We start from the raw sequence: 17049 nt of genomic DNA on the forward strand, positions 1-17049 counted from the left end.
GACATTTCTTCCAAGTTTATGAAGCACAAATCTTGAGGGCCATATGATTATTTCTCATGAAGTCTTACTTCCATCTTCTATATTGGTGCTCTATCACTAGGAATGAGAACCTAGATGCTGCTTTGTTCATCAGGTTAAAAAACCCCATTTTGTTAGTCTTTAGGCGTACTCGCCGAGAAGCTAGAACCAGTGATGAGATAACAATAGAGATGGCTCATGCTCAGCTATTTTTACTCAATCTTAAGATATTCTTCAAGGCAGACTTTCTGGTTTAGCTAATGCCTGATTCTAATGTTATTGTATTTTCTGAAGTTGATTGTATAATTTTATTGTATTTTCTCGTTTACCTATGAAGTTGCCTTGAGGTTAGAATGGCTGGAAATACGTTGTTCTAATGTTTTTTTTGGGAGGTATTAATGGAAGTAATTGTCTTCTTAGGGGCCATAAGTTTGGTTCATCGATAGCTTTTCTTTGAAGTTCCCATGATTGAGAGTTGTGTCCTTGGGTACTTCTTGTTCATGCAACATACTCTATTGTCCTATGAAGGAGTGTCTCACGTGACTGAACTGGAGAATGAAAATGATGAAAGTGCAGAATATTTTTTTGTATTTTTGGTGGAGAAAATTCTATAGTTTCTTTTCTTGGGCAATCATTTGCCTTGTTTGGACTTAAAGGCAGAGGCACAAAAAGATGAATCTGAGCCTTTATATATTCTTGTAGGACTCTCATGTTTATTTTTTAAAAAAATATGGGAAATTGGATGTCTTTGAGAGCAGAATGTAGGAATGCGTATCTTGTTTGGATATAATGCTATTTTCAATCTTGCTATGTACTTTTCTTATTCATTTTTTTAATATCAATTTCTTATTTTCTTTACAATTTTAGTCTCACTTAATATCATTATTTAAAGATTGTTTTGTGTAGAATGAAGGTCCCTTGCTGTGTTTAAATACACATAACCCAGAAATTGGTAATCCTTAAGTTTGACTACATGCAGGGCTCTCTCTTCTTTTCTTTTCCCTTTTTTTTTTTGAGATTTTACTGGTTCTTTTTCTGTTTTTATTTTACAGCAACGTCCATGTGGTTTTCCATTTTGCCTTATAAAGACTTCTTGATGCACAGGTTGATGCAGTGGTATACTTGGTGGATGCTTATGACAAAGAACGCTTTGCTGAATCAAAGAAGGAATTAGATGCACTCCTGTCTGATGAAGCCCTTGCTAATGTCCCTTTCCTCATTCTGGGTAACAAGATTGACATACCATATGCTGCCTCAGAGGATGAGTTGCGTTACCACCTTGGGCTAACTGGTGTCACCACTGGCAAAGGGAAGGTAAATCTTGGAGATTCTAACGTCCGTCCTTTAGAGGTGTTTATGTGCAGTATCGTGCGTAAGATGGGATATGGTGATGGCTTCAAATGGGTCTCTCAATATATAAAGTAGGCTAATCGTCAGCAATATGATAGTTACAGTCTTACTCTCCTTGCTGAGGGGAAGCAGACTCAATTTTATCTGTTCACTGTCCCAATTTATTATGTCTCTAGTTGGCTTAGATTTGTATGGTTTGTACTTTCAGTTTGCGTCAATTGGAGAATTACGCAATTCTTGATGCCGTGTAAAATTTACTTGTAGCCAGGACTGCCCAGCGTTTAGATTTGTCACTAAAACATTTTTCCCCAGCTGCCAATCTGCTCTTTTATTGTGGTTGAGATAAAACTGAGGCATATCCTCTACAATTCTCTGCTTGTAGGAAATAATACCATGCTGAGTTGTGGACACCTTCTAAATCCCAGCTTGTTTTGTGTTCTTGCTGATCGTAGCACTTCAAGAAACAACATTGCCAACAATGATTTTGTAATCGCAGGGTGCCATCCATCTCTTAGGATTAGTCTGATGGAAAGAAGGGGGGAGGTGGTGGTGGTGTGGCTGCACATTGAATTTGATGGGAATAATGTTCGGAACAGGATGAGCAGTAGTTCAAGGCAATGTGCGGTTTATGAGCAGCAGTATCAAGCTTGTGTGTACCATTTGCGACTTATCTAAATTCAAGGCATGCCCAGTTTTGGCCTTGGTTTTGGTTTCGATCGGTACCCTCTTTTCGTATCTCTGGATCACGATCGGGCTCAATGGAATTCGGTTTCGCCGCAGCTCATTACTGGTGGTAACATAAGCTGTCAGTCCAAACAGGTAGCAGCAAGAAGGATCATGAGTTTATGGGATAATTGTAGAAACATCCCCTGAGATTTCTGACATTTGCACTGACCTCCCCTGTGGTTTGAAAAATTACACTGACTTCCCCTGAGGTTACTAACTCTTTGCAAATTCAGTCCAATCGATTAAAATATTATTTTAGGGAGTGAAATTAGAATTTTTTTATCAAATTTGTCCTTTGTACTGCATGTCTAATGAATGACAAAATACTACAAATCAATTAATAAATTAATAAACTTTAAGGAGTATAGTTTATAGATAAATATGCATTATCTATTTAAAGTACCGGCTCTTTATGGATATTTTATTTTTAAACATTTAATTTAATACAAATATTTACACTCAAATACATATTTGTATTTACTTTCAAATATTTAAATTTTGTTAAATACAAAAACTACCAATCTCTCTTTTCGTAAAAATATTAATATAACGCTTTTTAAATTTTAGTTACAAACATTTATGTATTTAACATAAATTAAATGATTCAAAATAAAATACCCATAAAGAGCCAATACTTTACTCATGTAATGGATGAAAGTCATAAAAAATTAATACTTTATGGGTCATTTTTAAAATATATATATATATTTAATTTATATTAAATAAATAACCTACCGATTTCCTTTTTGCAAGAATATTACTGTAACACTTTTTGAATTTTACTAACAAACATTGATATATTTATCATAAATTAAATGTTTGAAAGTAAAATATCCGTAAAAAACCGGTACTTTAAATGAGTAATGCATGTTTGCCTATAAAGAGCCGGTAACTATTTAAAGTATCGGTTCTTTAAGGGTATTTTACTTTCAAACATTTAATTTAATACAAATATTTACGTTCAAATACAGATTTGTATTTACTTTCAAATATTTAATTTTTGTTAAATACAAAACCTACCAATCTCTCTTCCGTAAAAATATTAATATAACACTTTTTCAATTTTAGTTACAAACATTTATGTATTCAACATAAATTAAATGATTTAGAATAAAATGTACATAAAGAGCGAATACTTTACTCGTGTAATGGATGAAAACCATAAAAAATTAATACTTTATAGGCCATTTATTTTTTTTAAAAAATTTAATTTATATTAAATAAATAACCTATCGATTTCCGTTTTGCAAGAATATTACTATAACAATTTTTTAATTTTACTTACAAATATTGATATATTTATCATAAATTAAATATTTGAAAGTAAAATACTCGTAAAGAGCTGGTACTTTAAATGAGTAATGTGTGTTTGCCCATAAATTATACTCCTTAAAATTTATTAATTGTTAATTGATTTATAGTACTTTGTCATTCATTGGATATGTAGCACAAAGGGCAAATCTGGTACAAAATTCTAATTTCACTCCCTAAAATAATATTTTAATCGTTTGGACTAAATTTGCAAAGAATTAGTAATTTCAGGGGAGGTCAGTGTAATTTTTCAAACCACGGGAGAGATCATTACAATCAGTAGTTGCCAGCGAGGCGATTGACATCGAGTCAACCATCTAATTACCTTTTTACTATAGTAATTATCTTAAATAAGATCTTATTCAAACTCTCAAGATCAAAGGCAACGAAGAAGTACTGTAAATAACTTGGTAAAAGCTGAGAGAACAACAAAAGTAAAGAATAATGAAACATATTAATATTGCAACGCAATTGTATTAGTAATTTATTGCATAATTACCCTAAAACTTTTTTAAAGTAGTAAGTTTTATAAAATTTAACAGAACGTATGAGATATACGACATTCGAAGTAGATAAATTGACATTGGAGCATAAGAAAAGGAACCATGATATAATACTCATCTAATATCTGATACAATAATTCAAGAAAAAACACCACGAGTTCATATAGTATTTTGACTCCCCATTTATCAACGTTTATTTTTGTTTACTTTTGGACTTACGTTCAACAATTAATAGAACCTGAAGAATGTTTTATGCTGATTTTGGACACCGCAAAGGAGGCTAAAGTTAAGATTAAAAAGAAAATTGGGGGGGGGGGGGAGGTGTTGAAGTCGAATTCACTTGCAAAATCGAGTCAACCATGAAGTTCATTTTTCTCAGACTTTAAAAGAATCACTGCAGAAAACAACTTGAACCAGCTAATTGCAGCCTAGAAAATAAAGGAATGAAGCACTGGATCAATAACACTGGATTACATGCAGGCTATCAAACTGGTCTTGAGCAAGGTTAAGGAATAAGGATGGGGAATGATCAAGGTCCACACTTCTTGCACTCAAGTTCTAAACATGGTAAGGAAACAAGTCTCAAATGACATCGGCATAGCTGCACATCTAAAGGATATCAAGGACTTTAACTCAATGTTGAGGAAATGCCCATTTAATAATCCTTCACGTGAACTTGAGAGACCAAGTATAAGATTGAGTAAACTTGCACTAGATATAGCTAGCTCTTGACGAGGAATTTCTAGATGCTCAATTTAATGTTTGAGTACGCTTTTGTATAGTTCAAATTAAGCCCTTGCTCATATAATGTAATTTTGTCCTATAAATCTCTCTATCGTTTTTGCAGCTCTGCAATAACAATAGTCTGGACCATAATTAAGAAAGTTGATTCTCACTTTTAGGCAGAGATGAACCTCAAATAGTCTATGCAAATTTGTTACTCCTTGTGAACTTCTTGTTGCAATAAACCCCACGAAAACAGTAACGAACGACAAGAAATAGACAGCGCCCAATGGGCGATGGGCAATGGCAGGCATTAAAGTAACAGGAGCAATTGCGGTTCAACTGTCCCTTCCCCTCCCTTTGACTCTCACAATTCCTGGTTTGGTAAGACTCAGCATGCCATGCCACTGTGGCTCCACAAAGGCCAACTTCATCCAAACCATTAACCAACATAATCAACTCAGAAACTCCAATCTCAACCTTAGCCTGCTTGGAAATTATGAACACGTTTTGTTAGTTACCCCACTGCGTTAGATATGAATGAGGAGCAGGTGAATGAGGAGCTGTTAAGAATTGATAAATGCATAGATTAGGGACAACTGACGCATATGTAACTAACCGTACCATGAAAATGAAGAAAAAGGGCATTCCCAATCCCATCCACCTGCTATTCGGATCGGCACTTCCAAATACCAGCACTTAGGTGTTGCAATCAACCAGAAATGTATCCACATACGCATTTATTGTTAATGCCCAGTCCACCATTCCACCTATCACTAGATGGAGCGGTTTAACAAACACCTTCCTCCCGCAACTGACAACTAACACTTCGAGAGAGTTGACCGACCTCTTTAAAGATGCTGCTCTACCACAAAATTAATTCTAAGCTTCTACTAGTAATTAAGTACTAGTAGAACTAAGTGCAACAGAAAGGAAACGCATTTTGCTTTTACTCACAAAGGAACCCCTTTCCTCATTCAAGTCGTCATTAATTCTTCTTTTATTTCCTTCCAAGAAAAAAGAAACTCCAATTCTTTTGAGTTCTCCCCAGATTCTATCTGACCCCTGCTGATAAAAATTTAAAAAAAAAAAAATTTACTACATGGGGAATGCAATTCCAAACCGCCTTCCAGAAGCCACCGCAAAAGTTATTCTACCCGACGGTACCATTCAGTACTATGACAAACCTTTGACGGTTGCAGAGCTGATGTTGGAGTATCCTCAACAAGTGGTGATCGAGTACCAGCAGCAGCGGCAGCACATGATTATGAAGAAGCCTGCTCTGTTGCCAGCCGATAAAAAGCTGGAGATGAATAAGGTTTATCTCATGCTTCCCATGAGGAGAGGCAAACCTGCTGCTGCAATATTGTCATCCCAGGAAGCTCGCCTGCTTCTCCTCAAAGCCAACTCTATTCTGAAATCCAACTCCTTCATATCTTCTACAACTGGGTTTCTTCCGTTGTTTGCCAGGATCTGCGCAGCAGGCTCCGGATCAGAGCTGCATGATCTTCAGTGTTCACCACCGGAGGGGAAAAAGAAGCCAATACTATCATCAGGTATGGATCATCGTCATCATCCTAATAATAATGATAATGCTAATAATAGTTGCGGCAGGCAAACAGAGGAGGTGGCAAACTGCAAACCAGACTACTTCGGTGATGTATTAATGGAGGAAAGACCAGTGTTTCTGAGCAGGCAAATGTCAGGAAAAGGAGGATGGAAGCCCAGTTTAGACACCATCACGGAGAAGACCGTCCAGACAAAGCTTCGCCATTGGTTGTTTTAAATATTTCGAAAACTTCGTTCCGCGTCTAGCTTTGTCTAGTTATTATAGTCGCGTTCGCGCATGTATTCAATTGGGAATAGGATGGCAATGGGGCGTGGTGGGGCGGGGGTTCCTTTCCCCCATCCCCCGCAGCGTTGTCAAATAACCCCCGTACCCCGTCCCATCCCCCGCCCCTTGCCCCCCACGCTTCGCCCCGTTCCCGTTCTCGTTCTATTTCTCCGGCGAGAAAAGAAATCAATTTATCGTAAAATATTTATTTATAATAATTTATTAAATTTTTTATTACGTTGCACTTGATTGTCCTTTTATATATATTTGATTTTTCAGTTATCAGCTACTAAAATATATCATTTAGAGTTATTTCAGCATTATATATATATCTATGGCTATCTTTTTTTTTATAATACTAAAATCTTAAATCATTTAATTACCGTAAAACGAGTATTAATACATAAGATGTCAGAGATTCATATCCAAAGTCACATCATAACTTTACAACAACATAGAGCTTTTCCCATTAAGTAATAGCATTCACAGGTCTCCTGAACTAATTAGTTAAAGATGATCCCCACCATAATAAGTTATATCCATGACTATCTAAAAGGATTGAACAACTTAAAAATTTATGCACACAAAAGCCTAGTACATGAAGAAAAAAAAAATCAGAAGCAAGCCTATACGAAAAGCAAAACTCTCCTTGTATGTCCAAGCATTTTTTAGAACTAACAGGAGAGAGAAAGAATTTCCAAACACTAACAAAAAATACCTTGAATAGTGAGGAATTTTGTTACTTTTGTGTATTTATATATATATATATATATATATATATTTTATGCGGGGGACGGGGCAGGGGTAAATATTTTGCCCATGCCCCGCCCTATTTGTATCCTCGCGGGTGTCCGCTCCCATTGCCATTCCTAATTGGGAGCGTGTTCTGGGGCATTGAAAGCGGGTGAGAGTTTTTAAAAGTTGATACTAAGTTGCCACATTCCTAGCTACCTAGTATTGTACTATTCTTTCCTGATGATGATCTATGGAACGTATTTGATTTAAGAGATGCTGCCTTATTAAGGTTGTGTTTGGATTGCATTTTTTAGAATTTTTTATAAAAAATATTACTGTAGTTATTTGATGTATGTGAGAAAAAAAAAGTAATAGAGAAATGTGATTAAAAAAACAACCCAATTTCTTTGTTAAACTTTTTGATCGCTTTTGGGTGGTAATAAAGGAAAACGACTCGGTGCGCTTGGGGTTCCGTACGATTCGGCATAGTTGTTGTACTTTTTATATTATTTAATGTATATTTACATTGCATTGTTATATCCTAGTAAAAGTGATATATATAAATAAAATATTTGATACTTATTTAATATAATATTATAATATATTTGTATACAAAAAATTTAAATATGTACAACAATTGGACGAAACTACATAAAGCACGATCGCACTAAGTCCTTGTTCAGTAAGAAGCTAAACATATGAGAATTTTTTTTTCTCGGATTCCAATTCTATTCCAGGCGACAAAGCCCATCATGATTTTATGGAGTAAAAACTTTCAATAGATTTTCTCACGCTCCGCATCCTATTCTATTTTCTGTCCCTTTTTTTCTTATATTACCATTTTTTCTTCATGAATACTTTTTTTTTTTTAATTTTTCTTTATTTTCTGATGTTCCAATACTACTGACAGGGTGAAATATAAAATTCAACAAACTGAAAAAGATAAAACATCACAAAAATGGGAATGTTATGAATTTTCTATTATATGTTGTTTGTCAAGCCTATTGACTTTTGTGTTTTACCCTTTTGACAATTATTGGAATTTAAGAAAATAAAAAGAATATTTGTGAAGAATAAAAGAAAATATAATGAAAAGTGGAAGGGGATAATATAAAAAATGTAGTAGAAGATTTATTGCGGATAAGAGAGAATAATTTATTTTGAGAGTGCAGAGTTTTAACACATCTAAACTTAAATATGTACAATCATCAAATAATTTTAAAATTTTGTGTGGACAAAACTTTAAACTTAATATGGTATTCGCTCAAAGGTAGAATTTGAGTAATCAGTGAAAATGTTCTACAAAAAGGATAAATCCGACTTATGAGTCCATTATTATATGGCAATTCAAAAGTTAAGCGGTTATTCTTTATAGTTGCTACTACATGATAACCCAAAATAATAATAACACTTTCAAATCTTACCATAAGTACCTTTTTGTTTGAGTGTGTACATATATTTCGCTGACCAAATTACTTCATCAAGTAACACCCGCTCCAATGTATTGTTAGCACTGGGCCTCGGAAATGTATTGGTAGACCCGTGAGCCGCACGACGAAACCGGCCGTAGGGCATGAATTGCTAGACCACTTGGAACCATACTTGAATCATTACACACATGAACTCCACAGCAACGACAAACAACAATTCCCATCAACAACAATTCGATGAAGATTTTGTATTTCAGAATGACCCATCGAAACAGCTGCTAGCCACCGAAATTAATTACGTTTTAATCATTCGAGATAAATGATTGAGTTTTGTCAAACCCACGACTAATTTTACTTGCCCATCAGCACAAAGTTTGTGTTATCGCTGCCCTTAAGGCAACGATTAGGTGAGATCCAAATGCTTTAATCTTTAAAAGGATTTGTCTAACGCGGCGGTGTAGAACGCTTTCGGCGACTTGGTTCGATCAAAATATGAAATATAAGCTCACATCAACGAAGCTCCAGAAAGTTGCCTTGGAAGTGGAGGTTCCTTTACAACCCTGAAAGGGATGCCCAATCAGAGCCCGTTGTTTCTTCCAAAATCAACTTTTCCAACAAAAAAATATACTTCCTCCCTTTTTTATAATTGACGTTTAAGAAATTTGCTCTAGTGTACTTTTATCTGTCGTTTTATTATCCCCATACAGTATTAATTATTTTTTCACAATTTTATCCTTTTATCTCTCTTTTCCAATACATGGTTCTTAATTACTACTCCTAGTAATTATTGCTCCTCTCTTTGTAACAACCCTAGTGAGAGAAACATTTAGTTTGGTGGGAGTTAGTTTGCATTGCTTTTGGTCTAGTAAAACAGCATCATTTAGTACTCTAGTGAGAGAAAACATGGGTGAATTGGACAATTAATGAGGGTACAAAAAGAAAAGTAGTGTACAGATTTAAGCAATCAAAAAATTTTCTTAATTAGTGTGCAAAACCTTAAACGTCAGTTATAAAAAAAGGGAAAGAGTATTTTCTGGAAAAGGTGGCGTAATCAAGAGGAAATTCTTATTGGTGCTGATCTAAGAGTCTCGTCAAATGGCAGTGCAAGAGCTCACCCACTTATAATGATTATGAGCACATTAACAACCGAGAAAGAAAGTAGAATGATAATAATGATGTGTAATCTCCAATTTTTCAGATGGGAGGAGGGTTTGCAGAGTATATGACAAGCATTGACGTTCAAGGAGCAACCAGCAACAACACGCTAGCCACCACCCCACGGACTCAACACGCTAGCAACCGTACCAGGCGATTTTGGTCATTATCAATTACGCGTAACTTTCTTTGTACATCGTGTAATTTTTTTGCACATCACATAACTTTAGAGCAAATTTTTGTGGGACCCACACATGGCGTGAAAATCGAGTTACAACTTGTAATCTCAGCCGCACAAATTTTTGAAATCAAATCAGGGCCATTAACCGTCCAGGGACGGTCCCTGCCCCATTTCCATGGACTATCTTCCTTATCTGTGCTGCAGCACTGCAGCTTGTGTCAACTTATGACAGAAAGCCTTACAACTGAATAATGGCTGCGTCAAGTTAATGATCATTTAATCAACTTGCCAATTTGTATTCATGAACAATAATGTAAATTACTAACCACATTATTGCTTCAAGGGCCTATCAGTATTGGGGTACAGGTTCCACATTTCAATTACGACAAGGCTGTATATATTATTATTGTAGCTTTTGTCAGCTGGTCAACTTTATCATGAGTCATGACCAGGTAAAGAGCAAGCAAAAATGAAATCCACCTTATCCAACATCGTTATGCTGTCTCAACCAATTTGATCCTCGTCGGTTAATGGTTCAACCAAAGTTCATTTAAATGAGTGGTTCGTTTGGACAGTGAGTTATTTTTTTAAAAATATTTACTTACATCATCATTATAATTTTTAATATAATTTTTTTATTTTTTTAATTATTATTTTATCTCACATATATCACATCACAAAACAAAAAATACTATACTAAAAATGTTTCAAATAATTTACAATCCAAACAAAGCAGAAGTCATCAAAAATTGCTGTCAGTCTTGATTTCTAATGATTAAGTACTAATAATACGTTCTTGTAGAAGTATGGTGGGACGGTTGTAGGATAACCATTGTGACAGCCGCAGTCCCCCGTCCGTGTCATAGGCACAGCACACAATAAAGCTCGAAGGACCTTTATATATATATATATATATACACACACACACACACATATATATATATATATATATATATATATATATATATATATATATATATATATATATATATATATATATATATATATAGCTCGAAGGACTCGAAGGACTTTATTTCTTAAACCTCCCACCAAAGGATAGGAAAGGAAAGGAAAGGAAAGGAATCGTAAATTTTCAGCAAGGTAATATCAATACAACAACATTAAGAGAAATGGACCGGTGGCTGATTCTCCTCACTTTCTGTCTGCTTCTTAATTTTTTTGTGCCTTTTCTATTCCTTCAAGAAAACGCATTATTGTTAACATGATGGATAATGCTACGTTGTGTCCCTATGTTTTTTTTTTTTTTTGTTTTCAAGGCAAAAAATACAAAAGCCGTAAACGTTGTGATAGTAGTAGTAAGCAGTAACAACTTGCCAGTTGCATGATGGGTTGTCCTGACCTGACATCAAGCCTTCTTTTTGCTTTAATTGTTAACCCTTTTTTTTTTTTTTTGGCCCTCTCTCTCCCTCAGCCTCTGTTTCTCGAAATAATTATTATGAAAGCAAATTCATGGGATGGGAAGGGGTCCAGTTGGGTGGGTTCTTTGGGATCGCACAGCCCATTCGCCACACCGAACCCCAAAAGATCGATCACCTATTTATACTCCCATCTTCTCAAACCAGCCAGCCATCCATCCATCCGCAGAAAACTAAAGATGGCGACAGTGGTGCCTTCCAAAACGAGGAAAGGTACGAGGAGCGCAGCATGCAACGCCAGTGCCCTATCCTCTCTCTGCTGTTTCCTGCTCATTGTAACTATCACCATCTTTGCTAGTGATGGGAATGCTGAAGGCCTGCGTCCAGCATTCGCTTGCGACGCGAGAGACGCAAGAACCAAAGGTTGGGGGTTTTGTGGGACCAATTTGGGAATAGCAGAGAGAGTGAGTGACCTGATTGGAAGGTTGACACTGCAAGAAAAGGTTCGGCTGCTGGTGAACAATGCGGCAGAAGTGGCACGGCTGGGGATCAAAGGGTACGAGTGGTGGTCGGAGGCGCTTCACGGGGTCTCCAATGTGGGACCCGGCACCAAGTTTGGAGGAGAATTCCCCGCAGCCACCAGCTTCCCGCAGGTCATCACCACCGCAGCTGCTTTCAATGCTTCATTGTGGGAAGAAATCGGACGGGTGAGATGCTCCGACAATGAATATTCATGTCATAATCCTAATGATGCCGCATTCATTTGTCATTCAGAGTATTTGAAATTTGCTTTTTAAGGGAACACAACAGTCGTTTGTTCTTTTTCATTTTTTTTCGGCTAATTGAGCCACCTTGGGACTGGGACAAGCTGCACGGTTTGCAATGAAAACACATGTTGCCGCCCTGAGGTAATCGTCAGCGTAATCATGTCGTTAACAAAAATATGCGGGGATTAGTTACCTACCGCATCTGCTCCTGCTACAGTAAGCACATTTTGTTTGCGTAATCGTTACAGTTTCCAAAGAGTAGTGCAAACTGTAAAGCATCGCCGTCCCCCGAGTCACGAAAGGAAAGAACAAAAGTGCAAGAGACCTTAGATAGATGCCTTTTGTGGGGTTTTTTTTCTTTTCTTCTTGGTAACCAATCAAATTGTAGAATTAATAACTAGTATTATTATTATTATTATTAGCCGCGCATGCATGTTAAAAAAAAAAAAAAAAGGCGTATATTTATACATATAGGATGGATGCAGGTGGTATCAGATGAGGGTCGAGCGATGTACAACGGAGGGTTGGGCGGACTGACGTACTGGAGCCCAAATGTGAACATTTTCAGAGACCCGAGGTGGGGGAGGGGGCAGGAGACTCCCGGGGAAGACCCTGTTTTGGCCGGCAAATACGCAGCAAGCTACGTGAGAGGGTTACAGGGAAATCTGGACGGCGGCCGCCTGAAGGTGGCAGCATGCTGCAAGCACTTCACTGCCTACGACCTCGACAACTGGAGTGGGGTCGATCGTTTTCACTTCAATGCCAAGGTAAACCGCCGCAAAGCGCGCCCACACCCGCTCTGTTCCCCCCAGGCCCCCCCCCCTTCCCCCTGCTCTCTTCCCAACTTTGTTTTCACTTTTCATTATGAGTAGTACCTAGTACGTCGTAATAATTGATTAATTCCCTCAAATTCAATCAATCAATTCGCACATATGACATTCTCCTTAATTTCTTCGGAGTTGGGACCCCCCCCCCCGGCAAAAAAGGAAAAAAAAAAAAATACAGAGGGAAAGTAACTCCACCATTATCACTTCTAGGTGCTTGGAGTAGATGACGTCCCTATTATAACTATATAATTATGGTAGTAGTAGCAGTCTTATTATTGCGAGACGTTTACACACGTGAGCTTCTTAATTGACGATCCCAAACGTCTGCACTGCATCTTATTCCGATTTGGATTGCTTTGGAAGTCGTACGACACAGATTGACTTGCACACTTTTCTATGACTCACCCCAAAAAAAAAATTTTTTTTTGGGCTTTAAACTCCTCCACTTCTGACTTTGCTGTAGAATTAGCAACGAAGTGGATAACTAAAATACCTACTAATTTTTTTAAAAAAAAAAAAATTTGATGATTCAGCTAGAAGAAAGTCAAACGTTAATTGTATATCTGCGTGCTGCGCCATTAATATTTTACGGTAATCTAACGTCGAATTTTCACGAAATCCAAATCCAAATCCAAACCCAAAATTGATTATTTTGCGACAGGTGAGCAGGCAGGACATCGAAGACACATTCGACGTGCCATTCAGAAGCTGCGTCAAGGAAGGTAAGGTGGCAAGCGTGATGTGCTCCTACAACCAAGTCAACGGGATCCCCACCTGCGCTGACCCTCAACTTCTCCGCCACACCATTCGCGGAGCCTGGCGTCTCGATGGGTAAAGCTATTCCACCTCACGTCCCTCCTCCTCCTCCTTCTTCTTCTTCTTTCTCATCTCGAAATCCACTCACCCCATGGCATGCATGCATCGTTGAAAACACTTTCTTCATTCCCGAAACAGGTATATAGTCTCTGATTGTGACTCTGTTGGAGTTCTTTATGACAATCAACATTACACCTCAACACCTGAAGAAGCCGCGGCAGATGCCATCAAAGCAGGTCTGGACTTGGATTGCGGACCATTCTTGGGATTACACACAGAAAGGGCCGTGCAACTGGGACTGTTGAAAGAGGCGGACATCAACAGCGCCTTGGCCAACACGCTCACTGTCCAAATGAGACTGGGAATGTTCGACGGCGAGCCATCAAAGCAGCCCTTCGGTAACCTGGGCCCCCATCATGTCTGCACCCATTCTCACCAACGCCTGGCACTCGAAGCTGCTAGACAGGGAATTGTTCTTCTTAAAAACCGCGGTCCTTCCTTGCCTCTTTCCCCTCGCCGTCACCGCACCCTTGCTGTCATCGGACCTAACTCAAACGTCACTGCTACGATGATCGGGAATTATGCAGGTATGTAAGGACTGCACCAGCATGCATTATTAATTATGATCCTACTGAAAACCAAGCTGTCCCGCTTCGTTATTAACCACTTGAAGTTGAATACCCATTACTCCCTCCCCCATCCCCCCTTCGTCAAACTGCCACAAGTTTTCTCAATTTGAATAGCGCGACAAGCAGTAAGTAACATAAAACAATCCAAATGTAGGCGTTGCATGTGGATACACAACTCCACTACAAGGAATAGGAAGGTTTGCGAAGACAATTCATCAACAGGGTTGCGCAGGCGTTGCTTGTAGCAGTGAGGAACTCTTTGGTGGTGCCATTGATGCTGCACGTCAAGCAGATGCAACCATTCTTGTAATGGGGCTAGACCAGTCGATCGAGGCGGAGTTCAGAGACAGGGCAGGGTTACTCTTGCCCGGTCATCAACAACAGCTCGTCACTAGGGTGGCTGCGGCCTCCAAGGGTCCTACCATATTGGTCTTAATGTCTGGAGGTCCTGTGGACGTGTCATTTGCCAAAAATGATGCACGAATTGGTGCAATTCTTTGGGTAGGCTACCCTGGCCAAGCTGGAGGAGCTGCAATTGCCGACGTCCTGTTTGGAACCCATAACCCAGGCACGTAGTAGTAGTACAACATCCATTCAAATTAAATGTCCCACCTGCTCCTCCTCCTCTCCGATTTTTATTTTTTTAAATTATTTTTGTGGACTGAGGGAATCGCGTTTACAGGAGGAAAGTTGCCAATGACATGGTACCCGCAAGATTACCTTTCTAGTTTGCCCATGACAACAATGGACATGAGATCCGACCCACGTAAAGGCTATCCAGGCAGGACCTACAGATTTTATAAAGGCCCGGTGGTTTATCCATTTGGGCACGGCCTGAGCTACACCAGCTTTGTCCACACAATTGCTGACGCTCCCACCGTAGTTTCAGTTCCGGTTGACGGCCACCGCAGATGGAACACCAGTGTGTCAAGCAAAGCCATCAAGGTCACGCATGCCAGATGCAGCAGGCTCTCGCTTGGGGTACACGTTGATGTGAAGAACGTTGGTGGGATGGATGGTTCCCACACATTGCTTGTGTTCTCGTCCCCGCCTGGTAGTGGTCATTGGGCTCCCCACAAGCAATTAGTTGCCTTTGAGAAAGTGCACGTACCAGCAAGGGCACAGCAGCGGGTGTTTCTGAAGATTCACGTCTGCAAGTACCTGAGCGTGGTGGATAGAGCCGGAATTCGAAGAATTCCCATGGGCCTGCACAGTCTCCATATTGGTCCCATTACCCATTCCATTTCTCTCCAGGCAGCAGTCCTAGGCGTCATTAAATCCTAGAACTCATTCTTTCTTTCTTTTTTTCTTTCTTTTTCGTGTGGAAAACAATCCCGGTCAGATGAAACTCAGCATTTATTTGAAACTGCAAAAATGAAAGATCGCCAGGGCCATGCATCAATTTTCCTCCTGCCCTTCGTTGAACTTGGTTTGGTTTCTGTTATGCCTTCCATAGAGCCCGCCCGCATACTTGAAGAAACTCTTTTGTTTTGTCGCTGACAGGGGTTGGGCTCAAAGCATTGAACCAACCAATGAGCCCACAAACTTCAAAGATCCCTACAGGTTGGATCATATCCTTTCATAAGTGTACGGCCTATAGTTTCAACAGTTTTCGACAATGGTGTGAATATACCAGTGCTGAGAGCTTATATGATTTTTTTAAATTAGACTGATAGTTATGTTGGGTGGTTTTGAGTAGAATTGTTAAGAACGCGTAAGATTGAGTTAGTATTTTGACTTTTTTTTTTTAAGTCAATATTTGAGTATCAGTTGAGTGCCGGGAAAGGGTTGGGTTGAATGATAAGGTGAAAAAAATTACAAGTATATTCAAAACATTCTACTTATTCAAAAAATTTTTTTTTTTAAAAAAGGTGTCAGTCGAGTAATTGAGCATTTGTAACATTGTGTACTAGCGCTTTGGTATCGTGGAGATATAATTTAGCAGCCGAGTTATTTAGTTGAATACATACAGTAAGAGTACAAGAAAATGAAACGAAAGTATACCAATAATTCATCAAGGAGTCACGGGCACTAGTTTGAAGAGCGAGATCTTAAATACTGTACATAAATTAGATAACCAAAAAAAGGATAACTAGTTGTTGGAATCAAATTTCACAATCACCATCACTATTGGGTATAATAGAGTGCTGAAAGATGATAACGGGCCTTGATGAAAATCCATAGTGTGCTTGTTAGCGTGAAATGAATTTTACAAATTATTATTTTTCTTTTTTTTTTTTCCCACTTTTTGAAACCAGCACAAACGGAGGCCAATTGAATTAACTATGGCATCAAGGAATGAGGTGTTCGTACAGATACAGTGAACGAGATGAGATGAGAGAGTTCCACTCACTGTGATTCTTTTCTTAGAAAATTGAGCGCCTAGGCGGCAGGAACCGGTATTGATTTGTAGCTAAATTCATAAAGTTAACGATAATAATGTGATAAACGTGGCTCCCAATTTGCAAGGCGAGATTTGGGTTTTTTCGCCAATGTTGGTCCTCTCTTATTTAGAGGGTTGACCCAAGACGGAAAAAACAATTCTATCGCAGCGTAGAAACAAAGAGTGTGACGAATAAAGAGGGAAAGCCCATCAGTCAGACACCAACATTCGGCCGGTAGTAAGAGGACGATCAAATTAAGCATTTGGTTGGAACAGCAGCGCTAA

At 38.4% G+C, this 17049-nt stretch overlaps 2 protein-coding genes across 2 annotated transcripts; both read left to right on the plus strand.

Moving 5' to 3' along the window:
• Positions 1 to 5715: 5715 nt before the first annotated feature.
• On the plus strand, positions 5716 to 6655 carry LOC113735587 (uncharacterized). The gene has a single exon (XM_027262583.2). It carries the CDS (start codon positions 5734 to 5736, stop codon positions 6415 to 6417), a length of 684 nt encoding a protein of 227 aa, XP_027118384.1. The 5' UTR covers positions 5716 to 5733; the 3' UTR covers positions 6418 to 6655.
• Positions 6656 to 11483: 4828 nt separating this feature from the next.
• LOC140032784 (probable beta-D-xylosidase 2) lies at positions 11484 to 15783 on the plus strand. Its single transcript, XM_072073550.1, has 6 exons — positions 11484 to 12049; positions 12595 to 12876; positions 13598 to 13767; positions 13891 to 14339; positions 14536 to 14949; positions 15064 to 15783. The coding sequence occupies exons 1-6, from the start codon at positions 11582 to 11584 to the stop codon at positions 15663 to 15665; spliced, it is 2385 nt and encodes a 794-aa protein (XP_071929651.1). The 5' UTR covers positions 11484 to 11581; the 3' UTR covers positions 15666 to 15783.
• Positions 15784 to 17049: the final 1266 nt, after the last annotated feature.

This window comes from Coffea arabica, unplaced genomic scaffold (genome assembly GCF_036785885.1).
Source record: "Coffea arabica cultivar ET-39 unplaced genomic scaffold, Coffea Arabica ET-39 HiFi ptg000062l, whole genome shotgun sequence".
Classification (NCBI taxonomy): Eukaryota; Viridiplantae; Streptophyta; class Magnoliopsida; order Gentianales; family Rubiaceae; genus Coffea; species Coffea arabica.

Excerpts from the sequence above, each read along its gene's own strand:
- LOC113735587 (XM_027262583.2), top strand. The coding sequence starts at position 5,734 with ATGGGGAATGCAATTCCAAACCGCCTTCCAGAAGCCACCGCAAAAGTT.
- LOC140032784 (XM_072073550.1), top strand. The coding sequence starts at position 11,582 with ATGGCGACAGTGGTGCCTTCCAAAACGAGGAAAGGTACGAGGAGCGCA. Across the intron at positions 12,877-13,597 it reads GTTTTCACTTCAATGCCAAG|GTGAGCAGGCAGGACATCGA; the intron begins GTAAACCGCCGC and ends ATTTTGCGACAG. Across the intron at positions 13,768-13,890 it reads GGAGCCTGGCGTCTCGATGG|GTATATAGTCTCTGATTGTG; the intron begins GTAAAGCTATTC and ends TTCCCGAAACAG.